At 57.4% G+C, this 20903-nt stretch overlaps 1 protein-coding gene across 1 annotated transcript; it reads right to left on the bottom strand.

Moving 5' to 3' along the window:
* Positions 1-8734: 8734 nt before the first annotated feature.
* On the bottom strand, positions 8735-20180 carry NATD1 (N-acetyltransferase domain containing 1). Its single transcript, XM_055306448.1, has 3 exons — positions 19991-20180; positions 13734-13852; positions 8735-11807 (listed from the first exon to the last, which is right to left on the bottom strand). The coding sequence occupies exons 1-3, from the start codon at positions 20094-20096 to the stop codon at positions 11691-11693; spliced, it is 342 nt and encodes a 113-aa protein (XP_055162423.1). The 5' UTR covers positions 20097-20180; the 3' UTR covers positions 8735-11690.
* Between the last annotated feature and the right edge of the window lie 723 nt (positions 20181-20903).

Below are 20903 nucleotides of genomic sequence, written 5' to 3'. Positions count from 1 at the left end.
CCTTGGCCTGCAGATAGCCCCATTCTCGCTGTGTCCTCATATGTCTCCCCGTGTACACACACAACCCTGGTGTCTCCTTGTGTGTCCAGACTCCTCTAACAAAGTCTTCAGTCAGATTGGATCAGGGGCCTCCCATCTGACCTCATTTCATCCTACTCAACTCTTTAAAGACTACCTCCAAATATAGCCACATACTGGACTTCATCATACGAATTTTGGAGGGACACAACTCTGCCCAGAGCCCCATTGCCTAGTTTGAACCATGGCCACCAAATGTAGAAAGCCTCTGTGCTCTGTGATGGTGACCATGGCCAACATCAGCCTAAAAGGAGTTGGAGATCAGAGGACAGATTGATTTGAGACAAGGACATGTGGGGTGACGACACTTGCTCTGGGTCCCCTAGGTTGGGAAGCTGCGCTGGCAACCAAGGGGGTAGGACTTGGAGAGAGGGCCAGGCTGGTGCTTGGGCCAGGTACATTCCCCACCTGGACAGGAGGAGATGGGAGAAGGGATCTGACACCATTTTAAATGCTGTCCTGCCCCAGGGAATGCCTGGAGAGATGAGGGGACCCCGCTGAGAGGATGGGTCACCATATCCCTAGGGGTTCAAAGAAGAACCGGAGAGCCAGCTATCACAGGAAGTGGAATTAGAAGTGCCTGGCCATGGGACGCCTGGGTGACTCAGCGGTTTGGTGCCTGCCTTCGGCCCAGGGCGTGATCCTGGAGTCCCAGGATCTAGTCCCACATCAGGCTCCCTGTGTGGAGCCTGCTTCTCCCTCTGCCTGTGTCTCTCTCTGCCTCTCTCTCTCTCTCTCTCTGTGTCTCTCATGAATAAATAAATAAAATCTTAAAAAAAAAAAAAGTGCCTGGCCATAGGCCTCTGCAGGAAGCACAAACGTGACCATCAAATGTCGTATGTAAACAGATGCTTGAACCCTCATGCTCTCAGCAGCAATAATACACAATCACCAAAAGATGGAAAAACCCAAATGTCCATCCATGGATGAGCAGGTAAACAAAACAGGGTCCATCCACACAATGGAACATTACTTGGCCATAAAAAATGAAGTACTGACACGTGCTACGACATGGATGAATGTTGACAATACGCTGAGTGAAAGAAGCTACACTGTATGATTCCATGTATGTGAAATGCCCACATCGACAAATCTACAGAGACATAAAGTAGATTTGTAGTTGGGGAAGGTGGGAGAGGAGTGTTGGGGGAGGCAGATGAATCAGACTGCTAATGTACCAGGTTTCTTTTGGGGATGAAGAAAATGTTTTGGAATTAGGTAGAGGTAATGATTGGCATTTGTACCAGATCTTTAGGCCACTCTTTTTTTTTTTTTAATTTATTTATGATAGGCACACAGTGAGAGAGAGAGAGAGAGAGAGAGGGGCAGAGACACAGGCAGAGGGAGAAGCAGGCTCCATGCACCAGGAGCCCGACGTGGGATTCGATCCCGGGTCTCCAGGATCGCGCCCTGGGCCAAAGGCAGGCGCCAAACCGCTGCGCCACCCAGGGATCCCTAGGCCACTCTTTTTTTTTTTTTTTTTTTACGATAGTCATACGGAGAGAGAGAGAGGCAGAGACACAAGCAGGCAGGGGGAGAAGCAGGCTCCATGCACCGGGAGCCCGACGTGGGATTCGATCCCGGGTCTCCAGGATCGCGCCCTGGGCCAAAGGCAGGCGCCAAACCACTGCGCCACCCAGGGATCCCCCCTAGGCCACTCTTAATATTGCTCTTTGAATGGGTTCACTCTTTGAACACTGAAATATATTTATTTAAAGGAGAAACTCTGTATGACTATCTGAATCGAATCCCTGTATTGCATGTAGGATGCTGCAAAAATAAATACAATGAAAAGAAACCCCAAAAAAGGTGATTAAATTCTGGTAAGATGTCACTCCCCTAAAGCTCCCAGGAAAAAGAAAGCACTTGCCCTCGAGGTGAGGGGTTGCCATTTAACTCTGGGCTCTGCACCGCCCAGGATCATCTTGCCCGCCAGCGGCCTCTGAAGAAAGACTGCCTCACACTCTGAGTAAGGAGGACTCCCCAAATCCCAGTGGGGGGCATGGGGGATTTTTTTTTTTCTCTGTCTCTCCATCCAGGCCTGAAAACACAGGCTCCTTGTTCATACGCCCGGAACCTGCAAATGGACTGGGTAGCTCCTCACACAGAGAGGGTCTTGGGGACACTCTGTGAAATGTCCAGGCCCAGGAGGTGGGAGATCTGGGTTTGAGTCCCGACTCCAGCACCAAGCCAACTAGGGGACTTCATTGTTCATTCATTCACCAAATATGTTCCAGTCACTGTGCCGCAGCTGGGGTTTAGCAGTGAGCGCAAGTGTAGTCCTGCTTTGGGGGCTTTTCTTTCAGTGACAAGAATTGGTCAACAAGCAAGAAAACTCCAAGGAGTGATAAAGGACCAGAATAAGATGGGGCAGCGAGGTAAAGAGTGCCCAGGGAGGCAACGTTAGATGGAGACGTCAAGACAGGCAGCACCCACCTTTCCTCTTGCCTAGAATATGGCTGTGATACCTGGAGGTAAGAAGCCATTTTGTGACCATGAAACAACAAGCAGGAGGACAACAGCCAACATACTAAGGAGATGCAGAAGGAGGATGAAAAGAGCCTGGGCCTTCAGTGACATCATAGTACCTCCACACAAGCCCTGGACCTTCATCCTCTGGACTTTGTAATACATAGGACCAATGAAATGCCACTGAGAGTTGGGTTTTCCCAGCAGCTGAACATCTGTCTAATTAAAACCGATCTAAGTGACAAGGAAGGTAAAATTATGGTAATATTGGAGGAAGACAATTCCAGGAGGAGGGAACAGAAGTGCAAAGGCCTGAGGCCGGAACATGCTTGAGGGAGTTGAAGACCAGAAACCGGGTCAGTACTGCTGAAGTGTAATGAACCTGAGGGACATGGGTGAGCAGGGACTACTTCAGGTCCCTTGGCTTGGACCCTTCGTGCAGTGGGAGGGCACTGGAGCGTTTGGAGCAGGACAAAGCCATGGTCTGAGGTTTTAGGAAGAGCTTTCTGGCTACTGTGTGAAGAGCAGCCCAGAGGGCACGAGAGAGCTGCCGGGAGACCAGAAGATCAGGTGAGGGGCAGGGCCCTGGCCTAGGCTGGCTGCAGAGGAGATGGAATCTGGGGGCCACGTATAGAAATACATGTGCACACGCACCTCAACACATAGGGCCCTCTTCCACCCAGTTGGAGTCCTGACCCTGCCACAGAGTGAACACCTCACACTTACCCATTTCTCGATCTTGCTCCCCCTGTTCTGTTCCAGGACACCTAGGATCTGCCCCAACCTCCTAAGCCGCCTTCCTATACCCAACCTTCACCTTGCAATCCTCTGTCCACACTCTAGCCACCAAAATTCCTTTAAAACAAATACGAACATGGCACTTTTCTGCTTACGAGCCATCGATGAGTCCCTATAAGCCTCAGTCACAAGTCTAAATGCCTGACCGGGCCTGTGTGTGTGTGTGTGTGTGTGTGTGTGTGTGTGTGTGTGTGTTAAGCTGTTGTGAGTCTAACAAATAGACCGGACGATGCTTCAGAGATGAGAGGCAATGCTGGGTTCTCCCTCCCAGCAATCCGCCACATCCTGAAGGTGAGGGAGAGGTGGGGGTAGGGGAGACACCATCCTCCGAAAGCCTCTGTGCACTTCTGCTGCCCATTAATGACCAGGGACCCTGGGAGATGCCATCTGTCTAGGAAGGACAGGAAATGGAGTTTTGGTGACTTACTGAGTCCCTGCAACAATCTGTCCTCTGACAACCAAATAGCAGTGCTCTGCCTTCTTCACACACACCCTCACCAGACGGACACCCCACACACACCCCATTCCTGTTTGAGGCCCTCTGTCTCTTAGAGATGCAGCATGTTCCCCACCAGCAGCAGCCGGGGAGCTAGGAGGAAAATCCAAATGACTGCCCACTGCAAGCCAGAATGAAATGGTGGGACGGGCACAGGATCAAAGCTGGTGAAACTCTCATCAGAAGAAGGGAGAGCAGGAGCATGGGTTCCAGGTGGCCGCACCGGGCCAGCGACAATGGGATCCTGAGGGGCAGGTGTTGTGGGGCCTGGACTCCACTCTCTGGGAGGACTGTACCCACGTCCTGTTTCCTCCATGACCACCTCTGAGGAGGGCTCTGCACACTTTCTGCAGCTGGCCCACATGGGCCTGGCTTTGGGGCGAGGCCACCGGTTCTTGGCTTTGTTGGCCAAATAATTCCCTCTGAAATTTAGGGACCTTCCCTGTCAGGAAGTTCTGGAGGACTGAGCCTGACACTCTTGCCTAATGTGGCTTTCAAGAGGCTCCATCTCTTTGCTTTCTAATGACTTGTCTGTCTCTGCCTCAGTTTACTGATGCTTAACCTCCCAAGCAGCTCAGACAACTAGCTGGCGGGGCCAGCAGATCCTGCATCTGATCTTGCCGGGCAGCCAAGGCTTTGTCTACAGAATTGAGACAGTTGTGATGGGCTGCTGCTGCTTCAAACATTTTCAGTTCGAGTCCCTGCTAGTTATGGCTGGTAGCAGTTGCCTTTGCCAGCACTGGGGTTGGGGGTGGGGGCAGTGCACCCCTTCCACCCCAGGCCTACTGTCTGCAGGCCATCTCCTCTGTTGCACACCCCTTCCTCACCCCTCGCTGCAAACTGAAGGAGGCACCAGCTCACGTTGCTGTCAGCTTGTCTCGGATTGCTCTGGGAGCCACAGGCTTAGTAGGAGCTGGCTCTGCATCTTTCCCTGCATGGCGTGGATCTCCAACTTTCCACTCTGCAGTATCTATGTCCGTGTGCCCTGCCGCCTCACCGCCAAGCAAGTGCTACAAATACCAGATTTTAAGGAACAGAAGCACCCTAGAGTTAGTGCACTGTCTGTTGTAACATACATACCCCCAAAAGCAGAATGCTTAAAACATTGTAGGCATGGATTCCTTGCTCATGGAACAAGCCAAAAGAAGGGTTTGTTTTTGGCAGGGGGTTGTGTCCATGCCGCAGCTCAGGGACCTGTGTTCTTTACCAGCAGATTCACGACCCCCAGAGCCTTGCCATGGACAGCACCCAGCAGTGGATGGGAAAGACGGGGCCCAGAAACAGCCCACCTCACTTCTACACATGTTACATTGGCAAGGACTCAGACCCGGGGCACGCCAGCTGTGGGGAGGCTGCTAGTTCCAGCTGTGCGTCCATGAGTGGCAACAGCTACGGCTGTGGGCAGCCTCTACACACCTCAAGGCTCCCCATCACCTGGCTCTGCTCTCCTCTCCACGCTTGTTTCCTGACTCTCTTGCTTTCAGACACATGCAAGGTCAAGAGGTGCCGTCAGCTGCCTCACTGCTGGGCCTTCACTTGTGCTGTGTAGTCTACCCAGAGCTTTCGTTCCCATTGCTGTTCCATCCACTTATCTACCTGTCCATCTGTCTGTCCATCGATCCAACAAGTATAGTTGAGCCTTAAATCTGTGCCAGGCACTGATCTGATCTGGGGATACTGAAATGAGCAAAATGGAAAACGAACAAACTACTGCCTTCATGGGGCTTGTACTCTAGCAGTGAGATGCAGACAACACATAATAAATAAGCTAACATAAATCCATTAGATAATATGTAAGAAGAAAGCAAAGATTAAAAAACTAGAGCAGAGTAAGGGAATCAGGAGGGGTGGGTAGCAACTTAAAGGCAGGGTGGGATCTGGGAAAGGCGACCTCAGTGAGAAGTGACAGTTGGGTACACACTTGAAGGAGGCCACGGAGGGAGACCCAAGGATGACTGGGAGAAGAGCATCCTGTGCCGATAGAACAGCACATGAAAAGGCTCTGGGGTGGAAGTGACCTCACGGGTATGAGGAACAGCAGGGAGGCCTGTGTGGCTAGAGTGGTGTGAGCTGAGGTCAGAGGCCACGGGGACCATTTCATATGGGCCCTGTGTGCTGATTCCTATAAAAAGCCCACCTACCTTTTAGCTTTCAATCTAGATATTCCTTCCTCAAGAGAGCCTTCCAGGGCCCTCTGCATTGGGGTGGGCGCCTTGCCTGGGTACACCAGTAGCCCTGTCACAGTCTTCTTACTGGGTGCAGGGTCCCCTGAAGATGGAGCTCCATCTGCCTTGGTCACCCCTATATCTTCACTGAATACATAATGGGTACTGCACGGGGCAATGGGATTGGCCTTCTGAACTGCAGGGTCTCCACACGTAAGAGGAAGACTCTCCCTTCACAGGCAGCTTGGGAAATTTGAATGACCTAGTTCATACCTTTAATTGGCCTGGTTGGTCTTAGCAGATAAAACACTGGTAAATTCTTTTCTCCCCGACTCTCCTTATTCTAAATTCCAGAATAACCATGGAGAGGCTTATTCACGTTCCATCTCAGCATCTTTCCACATCTAACATGTGACTTCATCGTGAAGTGCTTTTTTTTGTTTTGTTTTGTTTTAAAGATTTTATTCATTTATTCATGAGAGACACACAGAGAGAGAGAGGCAGAGACACGGGCAGAGGGAGAAGCAGGCTCCACACAAGGAGCCCTACATGGGACTCGATCCCGGGACCCCAGGATCACATCCTCGGCTGAAGGAAGCGCCAAACCGCTGAGCCACTCTGGCTGCCTGTGAAGTGCCTTTTGATAGAATCCTCTTGAAGGATCCTCCTCTGACCTCATGTGTTCCACCCTCTCCCTAATTCAGAAGATTGCTGAATCTCACCCACAGATCTCCCACCCAAACCTGATTCACGGCCTGCAAGTGTCCCCTTTCACCTACAACAAGCTCAGGACACCCCAGCCCGTGACGCACCAGCATCATGAAGACTGAGTGCCTCCAAACATGAGTTGCCATTCCAACAGCCATTCTGGGTTGGTCTGGCACCGGGAGCAGTCATTCTCTATCATGCTGGCCAGCTTCAGCCATTGGTGTAGACAGATGGGCATGACATCAGATGTCCTGCCCCTAGCTGGCAGGAATATCTCATCCCGACTACTTGTCTGGGGGCATCCACGGATCATACCGGGAAGAGATGCCTGCAAGCCACACTCCGCAGAGCCCTTAGCAGTGGCTGCCCGTTCGCTTCTGCCCGAGGGGGGCAGTGGCACAAGGCTAGGAGACTGTGCGGGCAAGTTTCTGGACCTGGGGTGTTTTCAGTGGCCATGGCAGCAGCGATGGGTGGGCACATGCACTCCAGGCTTTATCCAGGCAGCGAGGTCCTAGCAGAGGCCCAGTGATCATGGCTTGCTGTGACACTGTGCCCCCACTCGTGTCACAGCAGCTTCCTGCACTTCCCAACGTTTGGGTCACCTTCTTGTGCTTGCCCTTCTGCTCCTTCCCACAATTTGGTAACCAGTCCCCTGCACTAAATCCCATTTGTAGCACCTGGTGCAGTTTGCATTTTCCTAACTCTACAGGAACCCATGTCATTCTGGGTCAGAGCGACGGCCTCCAAGGGAACAGTCCCTCGAACACAGGCACCAGGCTTGCTTGTGTGATCTAACTGGGCTGGGGCAGTCATGACCTCACTGCCCCCTGGGGTCAGGGGAGACCCTGGGGGTTCACAGCACTCCATGGTGGCAAGATTGCTACTTAACATCTCCCCTAGTTTCAGGGAGTGGTGTTGGGGGTGGAGGTGCCTCCTGAAGCCAGAGCTCAGAGACCCATTGGCTGCTGTCTCCAGTCACCGGACAGACGACAGACAGCTCCAAATGCCACCGTGTGGGCTGGATGCTGGGGCTGCAGCGGGGTCAGCAGAACGGAAGCTGTAGACTTGGCTCGGAGCATCCTTGGCAGCCAGGAAAGCCCCTCTCTGATGTCCTGTGGCTGCAGGACTGAGACAACCAGCGAGGTGTGGGTCCTGTGCTCTGCAGCCTAGTGACGACCTCCCTGCCCCATTCTGGGCCTCAGTTTCTCCATCTGTGAAGTAGGCCTAAGAACTGGGATCTCATGGCAGTGCCATGAGAAGCCAAACAAGATTTCGAAAGGCCTGGTGACCGCAGTGCCCAGTCTCCTGTCGTTTGGGGTAGCGCCGTCATCTTGAGTGTAAACTAGGAAATTCCCCATGCAGGGGTCCCCCTCCCTGGGCCGTGGCCTGGGGGGTAGGGAGGGAGACACACATGCAGTGGCCACATGCCCTCAAGCACAGGGCATAGCCTCCTGCTCCCCCCCCCCACAGGCCTACATGGGAGCCCGCATCTCTCCACTGCACCAGAAGCCCCAAGGGAAGGCTCTTTAGTGGGGAGAGGAGCAGGTCTAAGGGCAACGGCTGAGACGGGACGGGACAGGACATCACAGCCTCTTCCTGGCAAACCTCATTCCCCTGCTTTGCGGGCTGCATGCTGAGAGCATGGCTGCAGCCTCAGGAGGGGGAGCTGCAACAAGGGAAAGGATGGCCAAGTCCCCAGACCCTGATGCCACAGCTGTCCGGCTGGGAGACCTCAGCCAGGCCCCCGGGGCCCATCAGAGCCTCGCCTTCCTGACCAGGAAATGGGGGCTTTGCTGCCAGGGACAGGGGATGGAAGAGCAGAGGGTGCCTGCCAAGCCTGCCTTCTCCCCTCCTTACTCATGCCCATGGCTCCTGACCCTGAACTTCTCTCTTCCTCAGGAAAGGGGGGGGCAGTGATCAGACCGGCACAGGGACGTTGGGGGTAGAGGACAGAGCACCACGGTGTGGGGGGAACGGCCCCCTGGCCTGAGCACCCCTGTGCCACTTCTGGAAGCCAGAGCACTAGGTCACACCTTTTATTGAAATGTATGCCATGCAATCTGTTGAGGAGTTTGAGAAGTAACAACGGGAGCAGGTCTGAAGACCAGCCTTGGCCCAGGCGCCACCTGGAACAGGTCCTGAGTAGGAAAGGCACATGAGTTACCACCTATTTTGACTGGGCAAGAGAAGGAAACCCACAAAGCAAGATGTGGCAGGAGAATGCAGGGCCTTTGGGGCACTCTGCTGGAAGGGAGGCCAGGGTGGGATCCCCGAGCATCCCCCTGCCCCTGCGGGTGGCCCACGTGACCTGCCTGCGGAGGAAGGGCTCCTGGAGCATCCAGGGACGGTGGGGGTGAGGCTGGACCGCCAGGCAGAGTAGCACCAGGGGGTGGGGAGGCTGGTGGAGGTGGGCTGGGGGCTCTGGGGCCTTGAGAGGGCAGGCTGTCGCTGCCCTAAGGCCCTGCTGGAGATTTAGGGCCAGGCTGGCCACTGCAGTGGGGTCAGCAATACTTTAAGGCAGCTGGGAGGTGGGCAGGCTCCAGGGTGCTCCTGCAGGAACTGGGGACAAGCCATTCCCCAGCCCAGGGCTGATACCAGTCCCCCAAGACCCTGCGTATCTCCTGGTTCAAGTAGTAAGTGTTTTGTGTGTCTGCTGGCCAGGTATGGCACGTCACCTGCGGTAAGAACACAGGTGGACACATTGAGGACCAGGACAGGCCTGCTCTCTCCGTGCCACGTGGCTCTCTGTTCCTGTAAACCCTGCTTGCCCTGGGGACCTCTCTGGGGTCCCATGTGCTACTGCTTGTAGGGCACCCTCCCATGGATGGTCTGGGAGGGTGCTGGGGCCCAGTACGCTCCTGGAGCTGGTTCCCATCATTCTGCAGGCCACGGGTTTCTGAGCTACTGTGGAGTTTTCATGACTGAGTCTGTGTTTGACCTTGGGAAGGCATGTGTGGGTGGGGAGTGGGAAAGGAAGGGGACTCATAATCCCACTGCCCCAGGAGCCAGAGGGAGAAGGCCCAGACCCCAGACTGGCCCATCTGTCCACGCTCAGGCCAACAACCCCCTTTCTTTGAGTTGTGCCAGGGAGGGGAAACCCCCAGCTTGGAGGGGACTCAGCAACAGAACCTACTTGTGCCAGTTACTCCTGGCCAGGGACTCCCAGCACAGTGGAGGCCCAGGGGCTTCTCTGGCTCCTCAGAATAGCCCTTTGCAAACAGAACTGAGGAGCATGGTGGGAAGGTGAGAGGTGCCCCCAGCCCTTGGGGAGGAGAATTCTTAGAGGCCAGAGCAGGGTTGGGAGCTAGCACATGGGAGTGGGGATGCTGAAGACACTGCCTCTCTGGGGCTCTGGGGCTCAGGGACCCCCCCCCCCACACACAGGTAGGCTGTCAGGCGTCCTGATCTAAGTGTTCCTACCGCTGGGTGGGAAGGTGTCTGTGCAAACATCTGAGATGGGCGGCCAAGCTGGCCTGGTGGTTGTGGTGAGCTTGGTGCCGAGACCCAGAGGGAAGAGGTGAGTGGAAAGGCAACCCAAGCCAAGGCCTGCTACAGCAAAGCAGAGAAAAGGAGGGGTCGCCAGCCCCATCACACATGCCTCCCCAAGCCCACCCCAGCTGGAGGCCTGGAGGGGCCACGCTACCCTGAGCGCTGTGCTGTTAACTTTTGTCTCAGCCCTACAGGGGCTCTGCCTCCAGGGTCTCCCTCCAGCCCCACAGGGAGGGAGGCATGGACTTGATTCTTGTGGGAAGTAGGGCACAGGTGGTCAGGACCCCGAGCCCTACCCAGCTCATAAGGCCTGCAGGACAGAGGGTGCCGGTGTGCACCTCCAGGGCCATTACCAAGGAAGTTGGTCTGGGATCCCAGCCAGGCAACAGAAGATGCCCAGCCGTAAGCGTGCCATGAAAGAAAGATGCTCTGATGCCCAATGTCCACAAAGGAAATCCCCTCCACAGAAACGTTCCTTCCCCTTGGATGGTGAGGACAGTTTTCTGAGGACACTTTGCCTCCCTCCCACCTAAGCTCCAAAGGGTCCTCTCTGAGAAAGCCCACCCACAGGGCAGCCAAGAGGCCAGCAAAGGGAGGGTGGCTGCCAGTGCTCGGGCCACCTACGGGGCTGGCTGCAGGCTGTGGGGAGACAGGAGGACAGCCAAAGGGGACAGGGCCGCGATGTGCTGCAGAGCTGACAGACAATGGCAAGGAGTTAAGGACATGGGTGCCAAGGACAGAACACCCAGCGCCCCCTCCACCTGCCACTCCATTGATGCACAGCCCTGCAGTGTCCCGTGTGTGTGCGCTTTTGCGTGTCTATGCGTGTGCATGTGTGCTCACGTGTGCACAGTTGAGCCATGGTGGGAGCCCAGTCTGTGCATCCCAGGCTTTGCACATGAAGGAGGGCCACCCCTCGCCTTGGCCTGCCCCCCAGAGCCTGGGGCATGTGTGTCGGCTGCATGGTGGCAGCCGTGGCTTGGTGCTACGCCCCCGGGAGGTTGGCACACGAGGTTTCTTATTGCTCCTCTGCACTTAGGGAAGCCCCTCGTCATCTGCACGAAGGACAGAGCCCTAGGTGGCAGCAGAGGGGGCCCCAAATCAGCCCTCCTGCCCATCACAGAGCAGGAAGAGCAGGTGGCACCCGGACTGGCCACAGGGATGACCCTGGCCGCATTGCAGACCCGGCTGTGGGCCCTCGCGAGCCTGCCCGTGAATGGCTGGGGCGGCCTCCCGAGAAGCCAGCCGGCGTCTGCCAAGGGGGAGCTGCCAGGAGCTCCGCTGCCTGGCCTCCCCTGCTCCACGGGAGCTGGACTATGGCCCATCGTCGGCCAGTGGCCTCCCAGGGCCACCGACGAAGTGTCCTTACAAAAATAACTCTGAGTCTGTCCCCAGTGGGGACCAGGTTTCCTGAGAGCACGCGGAGGGCCGGGCAAAGGCCGCGAGGAGAGGTCTGGCATGGAGGCTCCTGCCCCACGGGGCCGGGGTTACGGCTGCAGGCGCTCCAGGTACTGCGGCAGGGGGTTCTCCTTGACGTACTTCTGGATGTACCAGCACGTGAGATGGGCCTTCAGGTCCTCCTCCACTACAAAGTCCAGAGCAGCCTGGCGGCCGGGGCAGAGAGAGAAGCCGTCAGTGCCTGCCGCCCGAGCCCAGCCCCCACACCTCCCAGTCTGGTCCCTCCGAGGACAGGAGCTGGCTGTACCGGCCAAGGGTCCTATCTGGCCAGCCACGGGAGGAGGGAGGTGCTGCCGCCACCCTCCTTTCACAGTAGGGGAAACTGAGGCAGAAAGCTTTGGCAAAACTGCCCGAGGCCACATGACACTGAGGCAGATAAACCAGGATGGGGCTCCCGAGGCCCTGGGAGGGCAGGTTGCACACAGGCAGCCAGGGAACTGAGTAGCAAGGGGCCGCAGCCCTGTGCATCTGGCACAGCATCAGGTGGGCATGAAACCAAAGAACACCTGACCCCATGCCATGTCCTGCCTGTCCCACACCCCACCTGCGAGGCCTGGCACCCAGCACACCCTCCCATCCTATCTCATCGCCTCTGCACTCACAAGGTGCTTGCTGCCTATGGCTCCTTTTCTCTCATCTTCATGTGGCCACTCATTTGATGCCTGGTCCTGGAACCTCACCCTCTGGCTGGGTGAGGGGCGCCTGTGGCTCCCACAACCCCCAGGGCTCCCTACACCTAGCAGAGGTCAGTGTGGGCATTTTAGGGCTCCTGAAGCCGATCATGGGGGGGAGCGATGAGGGTGCCAGCAGGTGGCGCTCCTCGCACCCGTGGCTGTTCTCAGGAAGGTGCTCAGGCCCTGGAGAGCAAGGGTGTGCCCAGTGCACTCCCTGCCCTCCGGCACCTTGCAGGATGCCTGCACACAGCTGGTGTTTAATAAACGTCTGCTACAACAAAGTGAAGGACAGCCTGGGTAGGGTTGGCAGGTCTGATGAGAGGGGCGCAGCATGTACCGAGCGCCTACCAGGGACCCTGTGCTTACATGTCGGCCAGTCTGAACCTCCAGCTCCACACGCCCGAGTAGGCCTTGCTGCGTCTCACCGTCCACACCCCACCTTGGGGCTCACACCCTGAGACCCTCGAGAGACAAGATTCCAGTCTATTGTCCCATTTCACAGAAAAAGAAACTCAAGGCCCCAGAAGGCGGCAGTCAGAGGCCACACAGCAAGCACCTCCATGCCCTCAGCAGGTGGGGCTCAGGGGAGCCCCAGACAGGGCCTGCGGTGGGTCCCATGGCCAGCCAGGGCTCCCCAGCTCCATGGCCCACCTCCCCTCTCCCCAGGTCAGTGACTCTCTGAGTTCCCACAGAGGCAATATGGGACAGCCCCCCAGAGCAGTGCAGAGGCTGATCCCATGTAAAGGAAGAAGGTCACTTTGTCTTCCAGACATGGGCACGAGCTGCTGGTCCTGGTGGCAGTGGCTGCTTCAGGGCAGAGGGCAGCAGAGCGACAGAGGCTCAAGGCGGGGGTGGAGGTGGCTAGAGCAGGCCGGGGAGGAACACGATGGGCCTGGTGCAGCCCTCAGAGGCATGAGTGGAAGGCCATTCTCTGTTCTGGGCTGTACTTCCCTGCATTAAGCCCAAACCTGCTCTGCAGCCAGCCTTGGCTGGAGGCGCTGTGGGGATGGAGGCCTCAGGGGCAGGGAATGGGACACAAGTCACGTACTTGGACCTTCGCTTATCTACTCACTCAGTAAAGGTTTACTGAGCACCTAAGAATTATATTCTGGGTGCTGGGCCCAGCCGGTGAGCTCCTGACATACAGGTGTCGGTGGCCCTGTAAGCTGAGCTCCATGGAACCCCAGGCCTTAGCCCAGAACCACCACCACCCACCCCAGAGGAGCCAGGGGAGGGCAGAGTGTGTGGCCGGCCGACTGTCCACTCCCAGCAGTAAGTTGTTGGCAAGTGGGCGCCCATCTGCTCTTTGGCCAAGAAACAGGCCTGGCTCAGCCCCCAGGGCTCTGGTTTAGCTGAACGAGAGGACGGCGCCCCCTCCCCACCCTCTGCCCGCGGTACCTTAGCAAGGTGCTTGGCAATGCCACGCCCGCGGTAGGCGTCGGGGACCTCAGTGTGCTGCAGGTCCACGATCCGCTTGCCCACGTACTCGTAGAGCAGGACAGCCCGGTCGTGACATCCTGTGGAGGGAGGGTGGAGAACAGGTGAGGCCCTGGAGGCTCTTGGGGCTTAATCAGGCAAACGGAGGGCTAGGGATGTGGAACCTGAGTACTGGAGTTGGACTCTGAATGACCTCCCTGTGCCTCAGTTTCCTTACCCATAAAGTGGGGATATAATAAAGCATTCCTCACAGTGTTTAGAAGATTAAAGGAGTCATCTCTACAAGATGCTGGGAGCACTGCCTAGAGTACACTGAGCACCACATGAGCCTTTGCGGTGTTCATCATTCTCCACATGCCTCCAGCCGTCTGCCCACTCATCCACCCACCCCGCCACCCACTACCTAGCTGTCCTCTCTGTCCATCCGTCCCTGTATCCATCCGTTCCACCTGACAGATGTTTACTGAGCCCCAGGCACTGTTTCTGGTACTGAGACTCAGCTACAAACAAGCCAAACAAAGAGCCTTGCCCTCCTGGAATGGACTAAAAGGGGAGACAGAATAAACAAGAAAAGCAAGTCAATGTGTAGTGTGGCCAGGGGTGGGGCAGGGGCAGAGGGAGTGCTGGGTAGAGAGAGGAAGGAGAAGGAGTCAGTCACAGGATGTCTGGGGAACCGTGTTTTGGCAGAGGGAACAGCCAATGCAAAGGCTCCGAGGCAGCGGGGGTCTGGTGTGTTTGAGGGACAGTGAGGAGGCTGGGGTGGCCAGAGCAGTGTGGGCAAAGGGGAGGGTGGGGGGTGAGGAGGGTGGGGACGTGACAGGAGCAGGTCCGGCAGAGCCTTTAAATCCCTGTGAGCTGGGAACCATAGGAGGGTCCTCAGCAGGGGAGGGGCAGGAGGTGACTCATGACTTCAGGGATCCTTCTGGCCGCTGCGAGTGGGGACCCGGGCAGGAACAGGGAGACCAATGAGACGGCGGCCGCACCAGCCAGGTGAGTTAGGACGGACCAAGGCTGTGGCCAGGTGGAGGCAGGGGGCGGGAAGGCACCGGGCTCTGCCGGTGGTGTGAGGGCGTAGCCATGCCTGTGACCTGGACATGGTAAGTGAGAGAAAGACAGGGTGAGGACAACTCCACGGTCTAAAATTTCAGAAAGTGTACGAAGGAAAGAAAAAAGCAGGTTGGGGGCGAGACGGGGCCATGTAGCCCAAGGCAGTCCCAGGGATCCTCCAAGAAAACCTCTGAGTTGAGGTGGTGGCCGAGGGAGGGACAGACAGGACAGGGTCAACGGCAAGGCCCTGAGGTTAGAAAACACAATTCACTGGCTCTAAAAGAGAGCATGGAGATGCCAAGCATCTTTTTAGAATCTTTAAAGATTTTTTTAAATTATTTTTTTATTTACGAGAAATACACGGGGTGGGGGGGGGGGCAGAGACACAGGCAGAGGGAGAAGCCGGCTCCATGCAGGGAGCCCGACATGGGACTTGATCCCAGGTCTCCAGGATCACTCCCTGGGCTGAAGGCAGCACTAAACTGCCAAGCCACCGGGGCTGCCCTAAAATCTTTAAGGCCAACGGTCTTTCATGTGCTTGAACTTAAAGCATCCTAGAGAATGCATCCCTAACTGCTGCCTGGGCTCCCAGCCCCTGGCAAGTGTGGAAGGCTGACAGGCCAAGAGATCTCAATGACCAGACCAGCGTCTCACAGCAAGCCGGACGCTGCAGGACGCTCCAGTCCCAGGTGGGCGGCTTTCTGCCTCTCCCTGGAGCTCCAGTGGAGCCATGTGGCCAGGGTCCGGCTATGGCCTCCTCTGCCACCTGCCCCAGCTGGCCCCCTGCACCTTGGGACTTGGTTCTTGGCTCCTGCCTCTGTCCCAGGGCGTGAATTCACCTCACCCAGTACAGGAGGGCAGAGATCAGGAGGCTATTTTGGGCCTGAGCTGGTCACCAGTCACTGATGGAGCTGCTGCCTGCATGCCCAGGCCACTGAAGTACCCCAAAACTCATGGAGGGCTGTGTCAGGCAGGGTTCTGAGTGCTGTGCATGCAGCTGTGAAGAAAACTGACTACACCTTCCTTCATGGAGGAAAACAGATAATACTGTGATAATAATCGAAACCTGAAGGTGATAAGCTGGAATACAGCAGAGAAGGGGGGAGGGTTGCCATCTTAGAGTCTACAGGGAGGCCTCTTTTGAGCAAAGACCTGGAGAAGGTGAATGATCCAAAAGGAGATGTGGAGGATGAGCTGTCCAGGTGGCAAGAACAGCATGTGCAAAGGCCCTGAGGTAGAATGTTCAAGGATCAGTAAGCGGGCAGAGCTGAACCCGAATGAGGGAGGGAGAGCAGTAGGAGGGTCCTGCAGGAGCGGGGGTCCTGGCTTTCCCAGGCTGGCCTTCAGGGAGACGAAAGGCAGCTCACCCCTATGGGGCGCTGCAACAGGCAGTCCTGTGCTCAGCTCTCTCCATACACTATGCCTTACCACAATCTTACAAAGTGGGTGAGATTCTCACAGCCCTGTTTACAGATGGGGAAATGGAGACTCTGAGAGGCAGTCACACAACCTGGCAGCATGTGGGGCTGAGCTCACTTTGAGTTTTCTGGCTGTAAGAGGTACTTAAAGGCCATCTGGGTCACCAGGGTGGGCATAGGCTACGTGTGAGGGAAAAGCTCTATAATGAACCCTCCCACTGGCCAGGCCACAGCATTCTAGGCTGAGGAGCCAGACCCCTAGTGCACAGTCCTGGGGCACCTGCTCTGTGGCCCAGCACCTCGGGTTAGCAGGGCAGCGCAGGTCACCTTGTCCCAACCCCCCTACCTGACACAGCCTGATCCCCCTCACCCTACCAAACTGCCCTGGAGAGCCCTAGGACATGGCCATCCTCCCGTGACTCAGGCCAAGATCCTCAAGGTCCTCTGTGCCTGGCCTTCATCTCAGACTCTGATCTGACCCTTGAATAGGTCCACGGACATGATCTTCACAACGTGCCTGCAATCTGGCCACTGCTCACATCTCCACAGGCACTCCCTTCTGGCTGCCTTGTCGGCTTCCCTGCATCCACCCACTGGATCCCGCATGTCCTCTGTCAGGGCCCCGGGCCAGCCACACTGGCCTTGCTGTTCCTCAAGCTCGCCCAGCTCCTGACCTGCCCCAGCCTTTGCCAAGCTGTCCTTGTCACCTGCTCAGGCCCCAGACCCTTCTCTGGGCGGGGTTTGGTGAGCTGCCAAGAACTCCCAGCTCACTAGCAAGGGGGTTGGTGCTGGCCATTGGGGGCCTCCGGACCAAGCAGAGTCCTGGTTCCTCCTCCCACCTGCCAGGGAAGACAATTTCTCAGTGACCGCTTCTCCTGATAACTTCCCCGGGGACTTTGGGGCTGAGTTGGGGCTGGGTGGAGAGTACCAGAGTGGAGAAACCCAGGGCAGGGCCCTCACTAGTGGAGCAGCTTTAACTGTTCTCAAAACTAGTTACAGTTCATGATCTCAAGGTGATTCTGAGGTCCAGGAGGGTGTAGCAAGTGTCCCAGGAGGGACAGGTAAGTGCCTGGGACACAGAGGTGTCAGGACTGGCTGGCCTGAGGTCACTCGGCAGAGCTGGGACTGGAAGTCAGGGCTTACCCTGCCCCAGGGTTGGGGATCAGGGAGCATGCAGAAAGCACCAGGATTCTAGGACCCAGATGACCTTCCTCCCTGCAACACGTGGGACACTCAGCCCTGGCTGGGAGGTCAGAGCTAAGGCCAAGGAGGGACTTCCCAGGGACAGGGGCTCAGTGCTGCCTTAGATGCCTACTGGCTGTGTGCCCTGGTGTCCCCACCTATGACATACAGGGCCTTCGGTCTTGCTGCCTCCTCCACATGGAATGCTCTTTCTGCTGGAGCTCTCCCTTCTTGCCTCCTTTAAATCTTTAAGTAACTGGCACGTTCCCAGAGTGGCCCTCCTGGACCCTGGATTCTAGCCAGCAGCCTTTGCCTAACCAGGCCCTTGCCTTCTAGGACACTTGAAACTTCATGTATTGTCCACCGCCCATCTAGACTGTCAGCCTACCAGTACTCAGCACCTAGAACAATGTTTGGCACACAGTAGGCACTCAATAATGGCCTGTGTGAGGGATCCCAGTTCTCCCACCTCTGAGTACAAGACCCTGAGCAAGCCAGTCACTTCCCTGTATCTCGGGATCCTCATCTATAAAACAGGAAGAGCAGTTTCCCCTCACTCCCCACCCCCCCCTTGCCCAGAACCCGCCCGGGACGCAAGGACTCGGATGTAGTGGCTCAGCCTCTGCCATCGCCCACAAGCGGAGCTCGCTAGAAACTCATCGGTACAGCTCTGCCAGGGGGATGGCCCCAGAGGCTGCTCTGGCTCTCAGGCTGAGCATTCACCTCTCTCGGTAGGCACCCTGAGCCAGTCTCCAGGGCCTGCCCTGCTGTTCGGAGGGCTCTATGGCAGGACGTTACCCTCTGCAGCTGAGGAAAGGCCCAGGCCCAGACACGGATGCTCTCACCCTACTCCCCATATACACAGCCAGACCCCCCTCCCAGGCTGGACAGAAGCTCCCACTGCTCCCTGGGCTTGGCTGGGGAGCCCCAGTCCATGATGGAGTTAGCCATTCAGGGAAGGGCAGGAGACAAGGTTAGAAATACGGCTAGGCACATCCAGCCTTGACCATTGCCAATCCTGGAGGGGTGTCCTTTGGCTGGACTGACTGGCAACAAAAAGGAAAACCCCAAACATTCTGACTGTGCAGAGGAACCTCCTGAGCCCCTAGGGAAACACAGGCCTCCCTGGAACCTCAGAAAAGAAGCTGTGAAAAGCCACAAGGAACCTCCACACAAGTGGCCAACTGGAGTGTCAAGGTCACCTGGACCACAGTGAGCACCACAGTGGTGGAAGGACTTGCGTCCACACGGAAAGAACATGGTGCCTGGTCAGTCGGGCCTGGGCTTGAGCTCTGGCACTTTGGGGGTCACTCCTCCCCTACCGTTCAAAACTCAGTTTACTCATCCGTAACGTGGGGTGAGAATGCCCACATGAAGGGGATGTTGTAGCAGGGATGCGGTCCGTCCTTGTCCCTGCCCCAGCCCCTCCTGACTTCCCGTGCAAGTACAGGCTGGATAAGTCCAGCTCCAGGGCTCACACCAGGGGGGATCCTATCCCAGCTCTGCCAACTCACTGCCTGGCCTCAGGCGAGCCTCTCCCTTTGCCAAGCCTCTGTCTTCCCTTGTCAGAAATGGGCACAATGGCCTCTGAGGGCCCTTCTGGCTTGGACACCGCCGCTGGGGGGGCCCAGCTGGGATGGAGGAAAAAGTTATTAATGCAGAGAGGGGGTGCATAGAGAGCTCGTGATCCTAGATCTTATCATTCTATTTTCTGTCCCCTCAGACCTCTTAGCAGGCACGGGCTAGTAAGTGGTGGAAACTTTCTTTACAGGAAATGAACACTTTGCTTTCTGGTTTTCAAAACCACCATCAGTAGAGCAGCACTTGCTCTGCCAGGGCTATTCTAAGGCTTCTTTACTCTCATTATTACAGCATTTTGTCCCTCCAACCAGGGGACAGGTGTGCACTGGTGTCACTCCCATTGTAGAGATGGATAAACCGGGGCACACAGTGGAGGTCACTTGGCCAAAGTCTCAGAGCCAACGGACCGATGGTGACACCTTTCCCTCTATCGCACCTCCCCCCCCCCGTGAAGCAGACACCCCTCTCTCCCTCACCCCAGGTCTGCCCAGGAGATGCCCCCAACCCGGGTGCAGAAAAGCTGAAGTTCCCAGGGGCGGCCAGAAGCCGTGTGGCCACCAGGGAGAGGCAGGAGGTCTCGGTGGACTCACTCTCCAGGACTCCCACAACAGCCCCCAGGGGGTGTCCAACACCGGGACACGGCGGCGCTGGAGCAGGTGCGGGTCCCCTGCGGCCTGAAGCCGGGTGCTGGCGGCGGAGGACCCGGGCCGGCCCTGCTTGGACCTCTGCCTGCCCCGGGGCCCCCTCCCCCCCAGCCCCGCGAGCCGGCCGCGCCCCCGCCTCGCCCGCGGGCACAGCGCGTGGCCTGCTCCCGGAGCGCGGGGCGGAGCGGGAGCGGAGCGGGGCCCAGCGGAGGCCACCCCGCGGCGCGCGCTCGCGACGCCCCTCCCGGGCCCGGGGCCGAGGGCGCGCGCCCCAGCTAGGGGGCGGCCTCGGCGGGCCCCGCTCGCTCGCAGACAAAAGGCGGGGGCGGGCCGGACGCCGCGTTACCGTTGAGCCGGACGGTGAACTGGCGGCGCCGGCGGTCGTGCTCCACGCGGATGGGGCAGCCCTGCTCCAGCGCGCCCAGCGGCACGGCGGCCGCCGAGTGCGCCATCTGCGCGCGGGGCAGCGCCGGCAGCGGCCGCCGGGACCCTCGGGCCGAGCCCGCTCGGCGGGGCCGGACGCGCGGAGAGGTGCGCGGGGCGGCGGCGGCGGCGGCGGCGGGGGGGGGGGGCCGCGGGACGGCCGGGGGACCGCAGGCGGCGGCGCAGAAACTGACACTCGGCGGCGGCCGCGGCGGCGGCAGCAACAAAAAAAGGAGGGGGGCCAGGAAATCAGCTGTGAGGTCACGTGCGGCGCGCGGCCAATGGGCACGCGGCCTTTCTGTTTTGATACATTCCATTCGACTCTTAAAGGGGCCGAGCGCCTCCCTGGCCGCGTGCCACTCGTCCCTCCAAACAAAACAACGCGAGCCGCGTCCGCCCCGGGGACGCTGTGCCCTCTTGCGTTGGACCCGCGAGCCACTTGGGCCCCCTACACGGACCCCTTCTCAAGAACATGAAACGACCTATATACGGGGAACTCTAATCCTCCCCTCGAAGCCACCAGTTATTAAGCACTTGCTGTGTGCGCAGCGGGTGCGGGGCAAAGCCCTGGTAAGCTACACCTGCGCTCAGTGAACATTCTTATCACGAGCCTGGAAAATAGTTCTGCTTGACTCTAGTTTACAGATGAGGAATAGAGGCCCAAGGCACACAGCTGCAATTCATAAGCAGCAGGGGCACGGTTGATGTTGCAGATGCGGCACCTATACGCTGGTGTGACTGTGAGGAGGGTCAAACCTGAGAAGCCTTGTTTGGGGTAGCCCATAGGGCGATAGGGCGGATGGTGAAATGTCGCCTCACCCCAAAAGAGGCAGAAG

Source organism: Nyctereutes procyonoides, unplaced genomic scaffold, assembly GCF_905146905.1.
Source record: "Nyctereutes procyonoides isolate TBG_1078 unplaced genomic scaffold, NYPRO_anot_genome, whole genome shotgun sequence".
NCBI lineage: Eukaryota > Metazoa > Chordata > Mammalia > Carnivora > Canidae > Nyctereutes > Nyctereutes procyonoides.
The sequence above is the reverse complement of the archived record's forward strand: the minus strand, read 5'-3'. Positions and strand labels throughout refer to the sequence as shown.